Genomic DNA, 17,953 nt, shown 5'->3' with positions numbered 1-17,953 from the left:
GCAGGCACACAGCGAGCACTACCGAGTGCTTATTACAGAAGATCAAATATGAAGAATAGACTGAGGGTCTGTCTTCGAAGTGCTTAGCACAGGGGCGTTTGGGATTAGATGCTGCCCCGCTCCAAGAGGGCTGCTGACGCTGTGTGCCTGGTTCGGCTCTGAATGGCCTATTGTTATCTGCCACTCTGCCTTGTTCCCTGGAGGGGTTTCCTGGGGAATTTATACAAACCCTACTACCCTCTAGGCATGCTCTGCCATCTGGGAAGCAGACATGTTTCCACAGCATTCGAATCCGGCAGGGTATGAAATGTTAACACCTGACATCAGGACAGCCCTCCGACCTTTAACAAAACACCCCTTCTTCCAAAAGGAGCTAGCCAAGATGTGGTTTCCAGCTCAGATCCTTCTTTACTTTTCATCACGTACTGCTGGTTTTAGTATAAAGAAAGCAGATTTTGGACAAAGAGTGTGCCTTATTTTTCCCCCTCCCACCACATCAAATTATAAGCACCAGAGCTGTGTACGATTTTAATTGTTCGTATATCCACAGTTCAGGGTGAATTCCAGTTAAACCCAATAGAAATCTGCCCGTCAAAAATCTGATTCAAACCTTTCCTGTGCTTTCTTATGTGCTCAAATTAATGAAAGCTGTAGCTGAATACATTTCTTCTTCATAATGCTTGTAAAACATGGTTGTAGCCAGGTAGTAACCTGGAGTGAAACAGTGTGGGTCTCCCTGTAAATCTCAGCTCCACAGAGCAGATGAAAATGAAGGTGATCCTCATGAGGCGTGTACCTCGTCTCTTTGGTATGGATTTTCTTTCATTCCCATCAATCAGGGATGAGTTGGTAAATAGATTCATCAGCTATGTATATAGTATTATATACTGATTTTCTTGCTGATAGTTAAAAATAAAAAGCATTGTCCATTATTTTAAGCAAAGCTTGCTTAGCTCAGGTATCGAGAAAGCATTGGTTTGCTGTCTGAGATCTACTGCAGACGAAAGGGCCACCTGAGGGTGTGTGCGAGCTTTGTCTTCCTAAGCGCTGTGGCCAGCAATGGAGATGCTAAACATGGGGACTATAAACAGTGCTTCCCTTGTTGAGGAAAAGAAGATGTGAGCTGGCCTAGGTCCCATTTTATTTATTTATGTATCTAGGACGGGTTTGTTTAGGAACACGACAAAAGATTATTCAGGCTGTTTTGTTTGGTTCTGTTTTTCAGATCAATGTTAATGACAGCCTGTGACCTTGGAGCCGTGACCAAACCGTGGGAGATCTCTAGACAGGCAAGTGGTGATTAATGGCAGGGCTCAGCAGAGAAGGGATTGGGGGTGGGGGAGGGCAATATTCCCAGAGCCCAGACTACCAGGCACTGAAACCCTGGTCAATTTGCATCAGTATTAACGTGGTGTAAAAAATAGCAGAAGGCTTAGGCACGCTGTAGTTTATTGCACAGCCTTTCTTTATCGTGCTTCCACTGAGTAATAATATTTCTGACTCTGTAAGACTGTTTTAACTCACTAAGTCCAAATAACACTTTGACCATTTCTTAAGGCAAGAGTTTCAAATATAGTGTTTTTGAATAGGTAATCATGTTTTAGCACATGGTACAATTTTTCACATCTGAAAAAGAAAAAAAAAAAAAGGAAGTAAAAAAGGAAATTTTTCTTTGCTTTTTTTAAAGTCTATTTAGAGATCAGAGGGCTCTTTGGCCAAAGTGTGCAGTATCTAATTTAACTTGTACCAAAAAAATCACGCCTTTACCACCTATCCAGTTTCACTGCCAAAAAAATGTTAGTTCTAGGGCAAGAATAGTTTTTAATCCACTAACTGCCTAATTTAAGATCCTTGGTTACTTTGTTTAATAGTATTTGGTTAATAGCTAAGTTTTATGAGGCACCCACTGGGCTATGGGGTCTAAAATAATCACTTGGTATCTTAAGACTCGAGATTTTAGGGAAAATAAGACACATTCATATAATAATAAACAACTAATATTCATTGACTGAATAACTAATATTAAATGACTGCTTTATATGTATTATATTATTTAATCCTCAAAACCTCCTCTGAGGTAGGTATAGTTAATATGGTAGACTGAGTAATGGCAACCCAAAGATATCAGATCCTAATTCCTAGAACTGTAGATGTTATCTTAGGGGAAAAATATGATTTTTCACAATCACGCAGATGTGATTAAGTTAAGGGCCATTGTTATCATCATCATTATCCTGGATTATCCAGGTGGGCCCTAAATTCAATCACAAGTGTCCTTATGAGAGAGGCACAGGGGATTACACATTCAGAAGAAGAGAAGGTGATGTGAAGACAAGGCAGAGATTGGAGTGATGCAACCACAAGCAAAGGAATGCTGGCAGCCACCAGAAACTGGAAGAGGCAAAGAACAGATTCTCCCCTAGAGCCTCCAGAGGGAGCAGGGTCCTGCCAACACCTTGATTTCTGTCCAATCAACTAACATTGAACTTCCGGCCTGCAGAACTATGAGAGAATAAATTCCTGTTGTTTCAAGCCACCAAGTTTTTGGTAATTTACAGCAGCCCTAAGAAACTAATACAGTGATTATTCCATTTCACAAATGGGAAAAATAAGGCTTAGAAAGGATAAGTAGCCTGAGGTCATACAGCTAGTATGTGGTGGAGCTAGATATTCAAATCCTAGCAGATTAGGCTCCAAAGCCTTCGTTCTTAACAGTGTTTTATACTTTCTTGTAGAGGATGCATCAATCAGCATTTTTAAATGATGCAAGTATGTTGGCAGAATAGGCTATGTTATCACTAAACTCAGAATCTCAGTGGCTTAAACCAACAAATCGCTCATGAACATGTGCATCCAGTGTTGGCTGGCATCTCTTTGTCCTCATTCTGAACTGGGGCTGAAGGAACAGCCACTATCTGGATTATTCCAGCAGAGGCCCTGGTGGGTCTTGCACAGGCAATTAAATGCCTCTCCAATTCATTGGCCAGAACTTGTCACAAGACCCCACCCAACCAGGAAGTACAATCCTTCCATGTGCCCAGAAAGAAGAAAGCCAGAAATAGTTGGTGAAAACACAACTACCACAGTTTGCCCTTTTAATCACCCAAAATGTGATTCACTCTCCTTCCTGCAGGCAAAATATACGCTATCCTCTCCCCAGGGGAGATAACCCAAATGTCCCATCAGTCATGGTACCAAGCTCAAAGTCCAGCATCTCTGGGTGATATGTGCTAGTATCTACTTCAGGTCTGGAAGCAAATTAAAGACCTACACACACCTAAAGTGCAGCATATAACACACACCCAAACCACAAAACACTTGTTATAACACTCCCATTCAGAAAAGAAAGAGATGGCTACATTTGACAATTAGGGATCCACAGCAATTCCAGAGTCCCACTGGGCATTTTCTGCGAGGGCCCTCTACTATGTGGTGGGCCCTGGTTCTCTGGGAGATGCTTCCCAATTCATTATTTTCTGTGGCCTTTAGATCCACCCTGGGAAATTACTCCTTTTCCTTTGTTCTCCTTGGCTATATCTGAAAGCCAAGCAACTTTCTCAGGGTGCTTCCCACCTAAAGAAGGTTGAGGGCCCAAAGCTTGTTTTAAGTTTTAAGTAGTAACAGGCTTATGGTTTTTTTGGCATCAAAACACAAACGTTTAGTCAGCTTCTATGTCTTTGATTCCAGTCATTTCCATTTGCCAATAACCACATCCACGGTTATATTCTACACAAACTTCTTACATCTACTGTATTTCTTTGCTTCCTTATATACAACAACAAAGAAATATAGCACATATACATCTTTCTTTCTCATGACTTAATTCCTAGTACGTTGGGCCTAACAGGCGCCAGTGAGAGAACCGTGTAGTTAAATCATTTCTCTGGGCCATTTTGTCCAGTTGAAAGGTTATGCTGTGTACCATCTAATTCATTCAGAGTTTGTAACTATGGGTGTACTGGCTGTACCTTCAATTTGATTCTTGTTACAAGGCTGAGTCTTGATCAGCCTTTGTCATTCAAAACATATCTCGATTTTTGTGTTTATAATCTGGGGTTAAGAAACAACTTCATCTTCTATCCCTTCAAGACCCTGAATCTGTGACTTTCTCTATTCCTTTTCATTCCTGGTTATAAACCTGCCAATCCTTTTCTGAGCTCACTTCTTATAATACCTAGCAAAACACAGTCAATAGCAACCATCATATGCTGTTAACATTTTGTTTTCCAATCTTCCCCTAAGGCTGTAAGTTCATTAGATACATTATTTGCTTTATTTCCATGGGAATTGTACAAAATATTTTGCCACTGTGTAGCAGGGGTCATCATCCTTATAGCCTCTAACAACCATTTCCTCACTGCTTTATACCTGGCCCCCAAGCTGATGCCACATATTTTAGGGTGTTTTCCTTTCTTTTCTTTCCTTCCGTTCTCTTTTCTTCTTTCCTTCCTGCCTGCCTTCCTTTCCTCCTTCCTTCCTATTTAATAGCAGCACCCCAATTCCATACCAACTTTTGTGTTAGTCAAGGCTAGATGCAGTAACAAATATTTTCTCAAATTTCAGTTGCTTAACACAAAGAAAAATTTATGTCTTGCTCCCATCACACTCCAGTGCAGATGGCATGGTTTTCCTGTAGAGCTCTCCTCCACTAAATAGCTCTTTCTAATTGAGCTTTGGTTTTCATTTTAGTGTGACATATTCAAAGTTATGTAAAGCAGAGTAATTGTGAAGAATTTGTGTGGTTGAGTAGATTATTTCTGTATCTCTGCGCTCCCTTCACTCCCCCTGTGTGGGAAGACCTTCCTTATGGTAAAGTCTGACAAAAAACTGCAGAGAAGAGGTTGGTGACTCTTCCAGGTATGGGAAAAAGTGTAGTCCTGGGGTGGCCCCTATGATGGGGATGGAAGGGGTTGGAGAGTGGGAGAAAGTTGTGGGGGCAGTGGGGGGAAAAAGAGCAAAGGTTAGAAAGGGGGTGGGATGAGGTGTGATGGGCCTCAGTGAAATGTACTGCAAGACCTAAAGGAGCAGCAGGCCACTTGGGGACGGGAAAGTGACAGGTCCAAGTACTTGGAAAGAAAAAAACTTCTGAATTGGTATTTCAGACCAAAGGGGCCCAATGGCCACTTGTAGGTGGTCTTCTTGGTCATGGATATAAATATTATTTTAGTTTTAGGATTTGAACTTCTGCCGATAAGTGCAGAAACTCAACAGTTCAGGAAAATAAAACACAAAACCATGTTTTTCCAAATGTGTCCAACAGAAATCTTGTCACAGCTCTAAACTGTAAATGTCATTTGTGTTTGTCTTCAAATTGAATAGGTTAGATATTTTCAAAACCATACTCACTTCTATGATTTTAGGAGATGGACAAAAACAATAGAACCTTCTTTTAAAAATACAAACATATTTCTAATTTCCCAGATTTTTATTTTCTAAAATTCTCTTTCAAAATGTTTTTTTTTTTTTTTTTTTACTGGTGTCTAGTCCACTTGTCCTTCCTCACAGACATGACTCTGAGCATGTGGGTTTCCCCAGTGATCCTCCAAGTCCTGATTAGCATCTCAATTTCTTTCTTTAATAAAAAATTCAATCAGGAGCCATTTAATGTTCCTGGCTGGGTTTCTAAGTACAAATGAAACAGTGGTACAAGTTGAGCTGTGAAAGAAGCACAGGGGAGGTACCCAGGGCCATTTTAGAAGATCAAGGACAGGATTGTGTTTTAATTTCTTTTCCAGGGGCTACAGACCTACACAGGGCTCCCACCTTGGGGTGACTTGATATGCAAATCTGCATTCTTTAGTGCAAAAGACCCATCTCAAACAATCTGAGGGAGAGTTCTGGGAACAGAATAAACAAGGCCAGGCCCTTTGGGGACCATTTGTTCTTTAAAGGAAGGCCAGAGACAGACGAGAGAGGCCTAGAGTGCTCAAGTGAAGGGTAGTGGCAGAGGCTGGAGAGGAGAGAAGTGAATCAAGTCCTGGGAAAACTAAGTCAGTTCCAACTAATTTTATGCTGTTGAATTTTTTTTTTTAATTTTTCATTTAAAATTAAATTAAATTGATTTAATTTAACTACTTGCTACTCTCTGATTTGTGTGTGTGAATGTTTGATGTTGTTTTTAAGTTTTGTCGATGGTTATGATTTATGGTTGACAAAATCTCTTGAGAGATACACTTAAGGTAAATTATCTTGATTCTATGCACTTGACCAAAATTAAACCATTTTAGTCTTTGCCAGACCTAAGACTTCATAAGAACCTGGAATAGAGAAAAATTAGTCTGGGGATCCAGATCTTCTTGCCATCAAATTGTCTGAGATTTTTTCTGTTCTTCCAATATTTTGTAAATCCAGCTAGTTTATCTCAGCAATTTCCTAGATGCATACCACAGCGTTGTTGAAAATACCTGTTCAACACTTATTTATGTCAATTTGCTTCCCATAAAGCTATCCTTAGAAGCATAGGGTTTGGAGAAGAAAAAAATCTCTTTAGCTTCACTATGCTCAGTAGCTTCTGATCACCCATGCTAATGGATGAAAAGTGGAAAAATACTGGTCCTTACTTTGAACAGCCATTCCATTGTGCTTATACCAACTAGAACCTACCATAAGATAACATTTTTTGTACATAGATTCAGACAGCCTGAAGACCAAATCACATTCTTCAAACTCTGTCATGACATACTGTAAGAGTCTGATATTAACAGCGTATCTGGCATTACTCGTTGCTCCAGCAGGAAGCAGAAGGTGTGCCCTGGGGTTATCCCTTCTAGAGAGCATACAATATTGGCAGGGCAAGGCAGTTAAGGAGTTTTTGTGATGGCGAGATGAAACCAAGCTAAGATGAAAGTATACGACAAAGCAGAGAATCTACATAGAAACAACCAAAAGTTGGCTGAATTATTATCACAAATATCTTATAATAGTATGTTATAATAACATAAATTATTATTAGGTTGTTATTTGCTTCGTTTTTCTGTATAAGAACATTTCCTACTTGAAGGTGGCAATCCAGTACCCCATCCCAAATATGCCAGCCATGCTGTGGGAGATCATCTATTGGCATACATCTAAAAATACATTGCACAAGTTCCCCTGAATAAAAGGAAATCGGTTTCATTGATTAAATTCTGTAATACCTTCAAACACAAAAGGTTAATGTACTTCCTCATATGCTTTTTAAATGATTGTCTGTGTTGAAGATAATCGCCATACACATAAGCCAGAAATAACTTCTAAGCCTCATGATAAGTTACACATAACCATAAATTGAAATATTTATATGTTTAAGGTGGCTGAACTTGTAACCAGTGAGTTCTTCGAACAAGGAGATCGAGAGAGATCAGAACTCAAACTCACTCCTTCAGTAAGTTCATTCTTTTATAGTGACGTACTTACTCTTTTGAATGACATTTTCAAAAATAACTCCAGGTTACAACTTGAAAGTGGGAAAAACTGGGAATGGATTTAAGGAAGCACTCCTGAAAGTTTAAAACATTAATTAAACTTAGGTACTAAACATTCTTTTCCCCAAGTTTCCGATTAAGAGTGGTGAGCTACTTAATGAGCATTTCCCGAGCGCCCGCAGGGGGACAAGTAGGCACCAGGGAAGAGGTGCAGAGTGGCATTTGAATAACTCAAAGCCCAGGGCTGGCATTTCATATGTGGTCAAGGGCTGCTTTGGAATAGAAATACAGAAGAAATTAAAGGCAAGCTGCCCAGCCTTGAGGTGCTAGAACAGATAGCTGCAGTAAATAATGGATATTCTGGATCTTATTTTCCAATTTCAAACTTTCCAAAATCTCCGAAGCAAATCATTTCAAGCCTCTGTTTCTTTTATTTGCAAAATGAAAAGTTTCACCTAGGGAACTAGGTTCTGCTTATTGAAAGGCTTTTTATATTGGATTCATCCATTCGGTTATTATTTGGGAACACTGTAGACTCAGGATGATGCTATTTTTACTCATCAAGACACAAAAGATACAAATGCCTCAGTCACCACCCTCAAGGAGGGGGCGGCCTCGTTATTCTTAATGAATGGTTAGCTAAAAACCCGCCCACCCTAAGAATGGTGCAAAATATTTTAAAGCCTGGAACAGCGCAGTAAATTCAATGAAGCTCAAGGAATGTGTCAATTGTCAAGAATACCTGTTTATGAAGATTCAAATCAATTAAGTTTTGAACATTTGAAGATATCCTTATAAGATCTTCAGGTTTTGTTTTTTTTATTTATTTCTTTTTCCCCCAAAGCCCCAGTAGGTAGTTGTATGTCGTAGCCGCACATCCTTCTAGTTGCTGTATATGGGGCGCGGCCTCAGCGTGGCCGGAGAAGCAGTGCGTCGGTGCGTGCCCGGGATCCGAACCTGGGCCGCCAGCAGCGGAGCGCACGCACTTAACCGCTAAGCCACAGGGCCAGCCCAAGAGCTTCGAGTTTTAAGACACCCTTCTTTGCTGACATTTAAAAACAAGGAGAAGCAGCCGAGCTCACTCCTAGCTTACATGGTTTCACCTGTTTGAAGTCAGAACTTAGTCTTACTAATTTTGACTGCTCTTAATGTGTTGCTTACCTATAAAAGGTCAGAAGACTACATACGTTGAAACACTCACCAATTATTTTAGTTTCCAAAACATCCCTTTATTCTTTTTTGCTGGTGTCACCAAATTTGGCTATAAAAGTAAAGTTACTAGATTTACACAGTTAATATGTAAAACCTAGTACAACCTGAATTTCTCTTACCTATATATCTATTTTCAAATAAAAGCTTTTCTCTTCTTTAAAAAACTGTTTCAGACGCATCCTCCAAAGGGTTCACAATGTAGCAATACCACAGGTCACTTAATTAAATGAAAAAAATGTGAGTCAATTGCCAGCACGAGCAAGCTGGCAGATGTGGAGGCACAACACCAAGGAATCTTTGTAGGCTCAGGTAAAGCATTTTCTGAAGACATAAGTGAAGTTAATTTTGTGGTAGAAACATATCTCTAAATGCTACTCTTTCCTCTCAGAAGGCTATTTAACATGGCTGATGACCGTCTCCTCAGGAGAGGCCTGGCTACTGTGGCAGGGGTATTCCTCATTAGTCCTTTTCGAAAGGTGTCTGGAATGCATGCACTCAGAGCTGACACCTGCTGTGTCCGTTATGCCTTGATATTTAAGAAGAAAATTGTCCGGGAGCCCTCTTCAGTTGTCATGGTCCTAGAGGTCATCAGAGTGACTTTGTGAAGACGAAGCCTAATCTAGACCACAGCCAAGGGGTTAATACTGGAAGCAGTGAGTCAGTTAATAGAACATGCTTGAACATCAGTGAGTATCAAGCATGAAGTTGGACACTGTGCTTTCAGCCATGAGCAAGGCACCATCTTCCCTGCCCTCAAGAAGCTTGTCAACTGGTAGGAAATATGGACATTAAATAAATAATCACTACTAATCAATTACAAGATACAAAATGCTGTAAAGGGAAAGCACAGGACGATTTGCTGGCTCACACTTCACTCATCGAACAATTATTGGAAAGTGACTAGTTCAATAATGAGCCTTTACAGTTATGGTCAACTGATTTTTGACAATCGTTCCAAGACAATGCAATGGGGGAAAAATAGTCTGTTCACCAAATGGTGCAGGGACACCCGGATATCACGTGCGAATGAAGTTGGACCCCCGTCTCTCACCATACCCCAAAATAAACTCAAAATGGATCATCAACCTAAATGTTAGAGCTAGAACTATAAAACTCTTAGAAGACAAGAAGGTGTAAATCTTTTGAATTGGATTTGGCAATGGTGTTTTAGGTATACACCAAAAGCATAGGAGATAAAAGATAAGATAGATAAATTGGACTTCATCAAAATTAAAAACTCTGTGTGTCAAAGGACATTATCAAGAAAGTGAAAAGACAACCCACATAATGGGAGAAAGTATTTGCAAATCATATTTCTGATATGGGCCTAGTATCTAGAATATATAAAGAACTGTTATAACTCAACAATAGAAAGACAAATAACCCAATTTTAAAAATTGGTGAAGGATCTGAATAAACATTTCTCCAAAGAATATATATAAATGGCCAATAAGCACATGGAAAGATGTTCAAAATCATTAGTCATCAGAGAAATACAAATCAAAACCACAGTGGGATACTACTTCACACCCACTAAGATGGCTATAATAGAAAAACCAGACAATAGCAAGAGTTGGCAAGGATGTGGAGAAATTGGAACTTCATAGATTGCTGGTGGGAATGTGAAATGATGCAACTGCTTTGAAAAACAGTTCGGCAATTCCTCAAAATTTTAAACATTAGAGTTACCATATGGCCTAGCAATTCGACCTCTAAATATATCCCCAAGAGAAATGAAAAGATGGATCCTCACAAAAATTTGTACATGAATGTTCATAGTAGCATTATTCATAATAGCCAAAAAGTGGAAGCAAGCCAAATGTCCATCAACTGATGAATGGATAAATAAAATATGGTGTATCTATACAATTGAATATCATTTGGCAATAAAAATGAATGAAATGCTGTTGCATGCTAGAGGGATAAACCTTGAACACATTACGCTAAGTGAAAGAAGCCTGTCACAAAAGACCACATATCATGTGATTCCATTTATATGAAATGTGCAGAATAGGCAAATCTGTGGAGACAGAACATAGATTAGGCAGGGGGTTTGGGGAGAATGAAGAGTGACTGCTAATTTGTATGTGATTTCTTCTTGGGGTGATAAAAATGTTCTAAAATTAACTGTGGTAATGGTTGCACAACTAATTGTGAATATATTAAAAACTACTGAATTAAAAAAAGGAAGTAACTGTATACTTTGCACCAGAAACAGAGAAATTTGAAAAATAAGAAAATTTCAGATAGCAAAGAGAGCTACAGAGAAGATAAAACAGAATAATATTTTTTAAGGGAATATTTTGGACAAAGACTCATGTAGTTCACAGGAACCATCCCTTTCTCCAGCACATTTCACACTCTGCTCTGAATTCTAATCCTCTTTCCTGGTATTTAACATTTCACATTGCAAGACAAGGATGAGCAGAGCCTATGGGAATCAGTGACCTTCTCCCTCATTTGGAGATATTTCCCTCAGCAGCGCCCTTCTGTCTTCTTGTGAGCCTTGGCAGCTAGTCGTTTCTGGTCTACCCACTCCCACCCTCGTTCATGAGTCTGAAGGATGTAGGATTTTTCAGCATCTCTGGACCAAAGGGATAGCTTGGATCTGCGCTCATGACCTGTGTGAACACTAAATGGCTTCCACATTTTATCTAGAGAAAAGACAAAACCTACCATGAGACAATAAGGCAGGGCAAGGTTGCTTAGACTCTGGCCTTACTCCTTAAGAACAAAGGGAGGGACATTCCCACTGGAGTGGAACTGGCAGTGTTTGTTCAAGGAATCCATTTTAGACCCCCAATTCCAACTGATTGTTACCCTTTCTACGTCTGCCCAACAGAAATATGTCACTTCTTTTTCTCAGACATATGCCTAAATTTTCTAAACCTTGTAATATCATAAAGTTTAAAGGCTGGGAATGAGGAGAGAATGGGTGCCTCCCACTATCATCCGTCCACTGATAGATAAAAATTTAGTAGTTTATTAATGACAGAACTTGATTGAAAAACACACAGAATTGTCAAACCTCACCCTGAAAAATTAACACAAATAATTTCTATTTAAAATGAAATTGCTTTTAAGGATCTTTTCCAATCTATCCCACCCTCTTTCACTATAAAAATAAAAGCCTGCGTTATTTTTGTGGCAGTAAAACATATCCCCTTCCACTTGACTTGTACCCAGTTTCCAGGGACCTGATGACTTGATTTAGTGGCAGTTACCTATATCTGAAGACAGATTTTGGCCCCAAGGAGTTGCATGCTATAAAGTTCAAATAAATTCGCTTACAAATCTCATAAAAAGAGGTGAAAATACTTTGTTTCTCATCATAGATAAAGGAAAAGAAAGTACAGGTAAAGATTGATTGTGATTTGTGAAGTGTTCAGTTGGTAAAAATTGGATCATTGTGGCAAAGTGTTTGAGAAGGCACCTGTAAAATACTCCGGTGTGGTAAAGTGGGGCTCTTCTCCCCAATTCTAGGCTATTTTTGATCGGAACCGGAAAGATGAACTGCCTCGGCTGCAACTGGAGTGGATTGATAGCATCTGTATGCCTTTGTATCAGGTAATCATGATTTGGGAGGGTCTGTGTATCCTGATTGAGTCAGAAAAGAAGAGTGTATGTACGAACCTTAGGAAGCAGCATTTTAGGAGACCATCCCAAGGTACGTATGTTGCCGGGAACTCCGAGGATTTCTGACCATCCCCTGGGAAGACTTGGTATTAGGAGGCTGGAAACATGAGTTCTCTTTCTAGGACATAATCTCCATGGACCTCAACTCCCTGGTCTATAAATCAGGGATAGTAATATTTTATCTCAGTATTTCCTAAACTGTGCCCCATGGAACACAAGTATCCAGCCATAGCCTAATAGTTATCTCTTCAAAAAGAGCTCTCATGCCCAATAACGAGGGGACCTCCCATGTACATTAAATACTGAGGGCTTGGAGAAGTCTTTCCCAAGATAAACATGTTTAACCTTGATTAACCCTGAATTTCTCAAACATTTGACCACGGAAATCTTTTTCATTTTTTTACAATTTTTATGTTACTTTTATTGATATCCAGAGAGATACAAGGGTTTCATGAAACCCTTCTGACCCCATGGTATGGGCCACGGAGTTTTGTCAAGCACCTTCCATCTTAAAAATCTGCCTCGCTCTGAGATGCATGTGACAAACGCCAACCACTGAATTCTGAGAGAGATGCACTGATAGTTTCTAGCTCTGCTGCCTGGTGTTTGCTCCTGGCAAGGAGACAAGTGTCATTGGCTTTAAATGTTCACACTCCACTTTTTGAGTACGGATTAGGGCTGGCGTCAGTTAACACTCACAGTTTAGTGTGCACTGGCTTTTAATTCTATTTGTAAGCGTTTGCTTTCATGAGTAAAACCCGGCGAGTTCTTTACCCCCCACCTAGCTCAATCAGACTGAGCTCCTTTCCTAACTTCAAAGTGAGGAACACATGCAGGGAAAGCCAAACCGCTGCAGTTTCTCACTCTGCATCACTCCATTAAAAACAGAGTATTGTTTTTTAAGGACCTTACAATCATCAAGTTTCAGGTTTATCTACCACTTTGTTTTCAACACTTTTAGGAACTGCTGAGCCCTGTCACGTTACCCTAAAAAAAAAAAAACCTACAACCCTTGTCTTGAAGATGGAAATGTAGTTTTTTTAATGACTATAAATAACAAAAGTAAAATCATTTTTTTGTTTTATGTTATCCAATAAATACATGATAGCATAAAATTAGACACATAAAATTTAAAACAATCTAAAATAGATTATTTTATTTACAAATGGAATATAATGTTCTTTTATTTATTAATGAAAGATGAGATGAAAAAATCAAGAATGATATCTCCTTTTTTTATATAAGAGAATCTTCAATTCTCTTTTCTTCCTGTCTACTCCTCCCATGCTCGCTCCTCTGGTATCTCTGAATAAGCTGGGCCCCCATGTGTAAAGCCTACAGCTGTTGGCTCAGGTATATCTTGCTTTGCTAAATTGACCTTGACAACACATGTTGAATTATTTTTTAATATTGCTCAGTTTCCTGTGCACACTTAGGATGAATAAATTATTCTTGCAATTAATAAATTCCTTTTACTGTGGGTAGAGCTTAGGAGGATGAACACATGTATTTGTAGAACTGATAAATTTTTGAAACTAGTTTGCAAAGCTACTTTGGAAGGAACCCAAAGTCAACATGCCCTTCCTGTGTGATTAGTTATATTAAATGCTGGAAAGGACTCTCATGCACTTTTCCATGTTAATTTAATTGTCTCATTACTGAGTCGCAATCAGTTGAGCTTATCTTATACTTCCTATTGAATACTTTGAAATCTTCAGGTTAAAATCAAGTTACTTGAATTTAAACAAAATTAGGGAGTAATATTACCATATCATATTATCTATCATTCCTGATTTTTCACATCTGTTTTATGTTACTGCTTATCTGTAAAGTTAGATACACCTGCTATTTTCATCCACAGGAAATTAACATATAGAAATGTTACTTAATGCTCCCACAAAATTAAGAGTTGTGTCCCACTTTTCCGGGGCCTTGGTTTGCTGTAGTGGCCTTTCTACTGCCTTGCTCTACCGCTGCTGGATATTTCTTCCACATCTTTTCTTATTAAACTAACTGGGGAGAGTCATGGCACTCTAAAGAGGAGTGTGGAAGGAACTGTGTATAAAACTTCATATTTATGGCTGCTGCTGTATCTTCTTGGTTAACAAAGCATGAAAATCATGCTCTTTTTTGAATTCTTTATCATCACTAATTTTTTACAAATATCTCATGGATTAATTTGTAAATTCTTTACAATGTTCTGAAACCAACATTTCAAAGAGCACTCAAACTGAAACTTTGTAGAGTAATTTTAAGTATCCTCTCTGAGGGTCCCTATTTTGTTCCATCTCGTGCAGTGGGGTTTTTTTCGTTATTTAACTGGATAATGTCACACTAACTGTTGGTGCTCCAGAACTGAAATGGAATCAGTCAGTGGGCAGGAATCACCATTAGTGCGAAGACACAAAATCTTTTTTTTTTTTTTTTGTGAGGAAGTCAGCCCTGAGCTAACACCCATGCCAATCCTCCTCTTTTTGCTGAGGAAGACCGGCTCTAAGCTAACATCTATTGCCAATCCTCCTCCTTTTTTTCCCCAAAGCCCCAGTAGATAGTTGCATGTTATAGTTGCACATCCTTCCAGTTGCTGTTTGTGGACGCAGCCTCAGCATGGCCGGAGAAGTGGTGCGTCCGTGCGTGCCCGGGATCCGAACTCAGGCCAACAGTAGCGGAGTGCACACACTTGACCGTAAGCCACGGGGCCGGCCCCAAAGAAGACACAAAATCTTGAGGAAATTACTCACCAAGCAAGGAGAGTCACTGATGTGACACTAGTCCCTGAGGCAGAATGTCTGCGGGAGCTCAGGTTGTTGCTGAAAAGCCAGCTCGGAGTTTTAGCCGTGAAAGTGCACTCATAAAGAGTCTGGGAGGATAGAGGGCAAGTGGGAAGGTGTGCAGGTGGCAGGACTCCCAAATGTGATTGGTCTGAAATGACATGGTCTGACGATAGAGCATGAGAATCCAGTGTGGCCTTGCTAAGTTGGTCTGAGCGTAGGGCAAAAGGATGTGGAATAGTGCATACGACACAAAGAATGTCCTTTTTAATGGTCAGGGCCCTAACCCCAAGGGGGAGCAGGTTTGGGTGGCAAGATACCTCCTGTAAGGCCTGAGCGTACTTATATAGAGAACTGGAATCCCCTTGTGGTGGAGCAGAGTGGAGAGATGGAGTCCAGAGCGGGTGGAAGCTAACCCAGGGCCCTCCGCGGCTGGAGACTGCCGGGAGCAGCAGTGGGACGGAACCGGGACTTTGGTGGGGGCGTGGAGATGCAGTGGGCAGTAGATACAAGTGTAGTTTCAGGGCAGCTTTTTGACTTCATTGACTTTCACCGGGTAAATCGCCTTTACCTCATGGTTCTGAAAGGGTTGTGCTTGTCACATATCAAAATAGACCAAACACTTCCCACTTGCTCTCCAGTTTGCTGAATTTCATCTCTCCTCCAAGCAAATAGTAAAGATAATCGCTACTCTCAGGTGCCCGAAAAGCTACTTATTTGTGTGCCTAGGTGGGAATCCACAAAAAGTACACTGGTACAGTTTGGATGCCCACTGCATTTAAAATTGAAACTCTTATCTTTGGGACAACTTTAATTTCCCATCAATTTGTGCCTTTGTTGAGGGAAAACAATGAGAAACTTCTCTCCTCCCCAAAAGTCTATTCATTAGGAAGTTACCTAAGTGATCTAGTGATTGATTGAAAGTGACTAACAGAAAATATATAAAAATATATAAATAAAGCGGTGGGTAGGGAAGGAACGTGCAGAGAACAGTCCCAGATCCATGGATAGTTATATAATAGAGAGATATGACATGTTTATATACATATGTTTATATGTGTGAGTATATAATTCTCCAGAACTTGCTCATTGCTCATCTTTTTTTTTTTTTTTTTGGTGAGGAAGATTGGCCCTGAGCTAATACCTGTTGCCAGTCTTCCTCTTTTTGCTTGAGGAAGAGTGGCCCTGAGCTAACATTCGTGCCCATCCTCCTCCACTTTGTGTGTGGGATGCCCCCACAGCATGGCATGATGAGTGGTATAGGTCTGCACCTGGGATCGAACCTGCGAACCCAGACCGCCAAAATGGAGCGCACTGAACCCAACCACTATGCCACCGGGCCAGCCCATCATCTTTTTAATCTTATGGTTCCAAAGTTTTCTTTAAAAAAAAAAATAGAAAATGGTCCTAACAGGCAGAAGTCATGATTTATCTGTGACAGCATTTTAATCAGGAAGAATATAGGAAGCCAGGAGTGGGCAGGGAACCATCAAAGTGTGTTCCCCAAGAGGAGACTAAAGCCCTGGTTAGTTAGCTCTGTCCTAGCAGGGTATCTCGGAGGAATACATTGACATCTGATTCCCTTGCTTTCTGCTGTCTTTGCACCCTACTGGGGATCCATTAGCCTGCTGCTCAACATCTTTGGAGGGAGAAAAAATAGAAAGAAAGAAAGAAGGGGAAAAAAAAGACACCATCAAACTTGGAAGTCATTGCTGCACCAGCCTTAGGGATAAACAGAAAACCCGATGTTGCAGCATCACACTGAGCCTGTCTTTGCAATATCAAACTAACTTTTCGCCCTCTATTTTCATTCTCGAGTTAATCAAACCGCAGTGTACCTAGAGTTTCAATGATGCACAGAGGCATTGTTAATCTTCTGTTTGTTAATGACTGAGGAATTTAATTTTTATTATGAACAGAATCAGATTTTCAGCTCATCTCAAACTGGCTCTTGATTTTGGAGTGGACTTTTTCATGCATAATGCATAAGGGCTTGACCTGGACAGGATCTAGCCAGAATAATTCTTTCTGCCTCCATTAAAAGAAGGAAAAGTTTAGCAAGAGTATTGCCTCTTTATGAAAATGTCATGCAGTTTCTGCAACAAGCAAGGCTTCTAATGTTACAATTATAGTAACTTTTGACTTTTTTTCTGCCTTTAGTTGTAATGGTGGTTTTGGGAAATACGTTCCACCTGATGCAATTTATTAATGTGCTCTCCGGAAAGAAAGGAGAAAAAAATCTTTAAGATATACTTGAAACTGTAGAGACTGGGAGTTAGAATTGATAAACTAGAAAACAGGCCATAAGGTGCTACTCCAAACAATTTTTCTAGATATCAATAAAAGTACTTTAAAAACAACTCAAGTGTTCTCTAGATGGTTCATGTCTTGTGTCCAATTAAAAAAAACAGAAACAGTAATGGAAGTTACAGAGTGGCTAGTTAGACTATAACATCATCTCCTCTTAAAAGCCTATAAGGAATGGAATGTGGGTAGAGAAAGGAACAATTTCATCAAATATTAAAACAAACAAACAAAAAAAACCCACCCAAATCAGTTTCCTAAAAATGTTTCTCTACAACATTTAGTATTCTTGTAGATGAGAAGAAGAAATAGTTGGGGCTAATTTCTTACTTGACCTTACAAAGTGGGACATATATGGAATGACATCATATATAACTCAAAAAACTTAAAAAGAAAGAAAGAAGAAGGGAAAGGAGGGAGAGAGGGAGGAGGGAAGGAAAGAAAATAACTTCCTATATTCTCTATAATTTACCTGTCTGGCTCCACCTTTTCCTGGTAATGGGGTGAGGGGAGGGGGATGTTCAGGGACTGGTACTTGAACTTGACAAAGGATGTCAATCTTTTGTGGTTAAAACATGTCTTTGGGAGGACTAAAATTTGAATTGCTTCCAATCAGAGCTGTTTCCT

The 17,953-nt window shown here is 39.7% G+C and overlaps 1 protein-coding gene across 1 annotated transcript in view; it reads left to right on the top strand.

Annotated features, from left to right (window-relative positions):
- The window catches only part of LOC131410855 (dual 3',5'-cyclic-AMP and -GMP phosphodiesterase 11A), a 247,374-nt gene that overhangs the window by 202,445 nt on the left and 26,976 nt on the right, over nucleotides 1-17,953 (top strand). The window contains exons 15-17 of the mRNA XM_058549318.1: nucleotides 1,226-1,289; nucleotides 7,289-7,363; nucleotides 12,099-12,182. Of these exons, the coding sequence (XP_058405301.1) occupies nucleotides 1,226-1,289; nucleotides 7,289-7,363; nucleotides 12,099-12,182 (223 nt within the window). The remainder of the gene's footprint in view (nucleotides 1-1,225; nucleotides 1,290-7,288; nucleotides 7,364-12,098; nucleotides 12,183-17,953) is intronic.

This window comes from Diceros bicornis, chromosome 10 (assembly GCF_020826845.1).
Source record: "Diceros bicornis minor isolate mBicDic1 chromosome 10, mDicBic1.mat.cur, whole genome shotgun sequence".
NCBI classification, from domain to species: Eukaryota; Metazoa; Chordata; class Mammalia; order Perissodactyla; family Rhinocerotidae; genus Diceros; species Diceros bicornis.
This window is presented reverse-complemented; position numbering and strand designations above follow the sequence as displayed.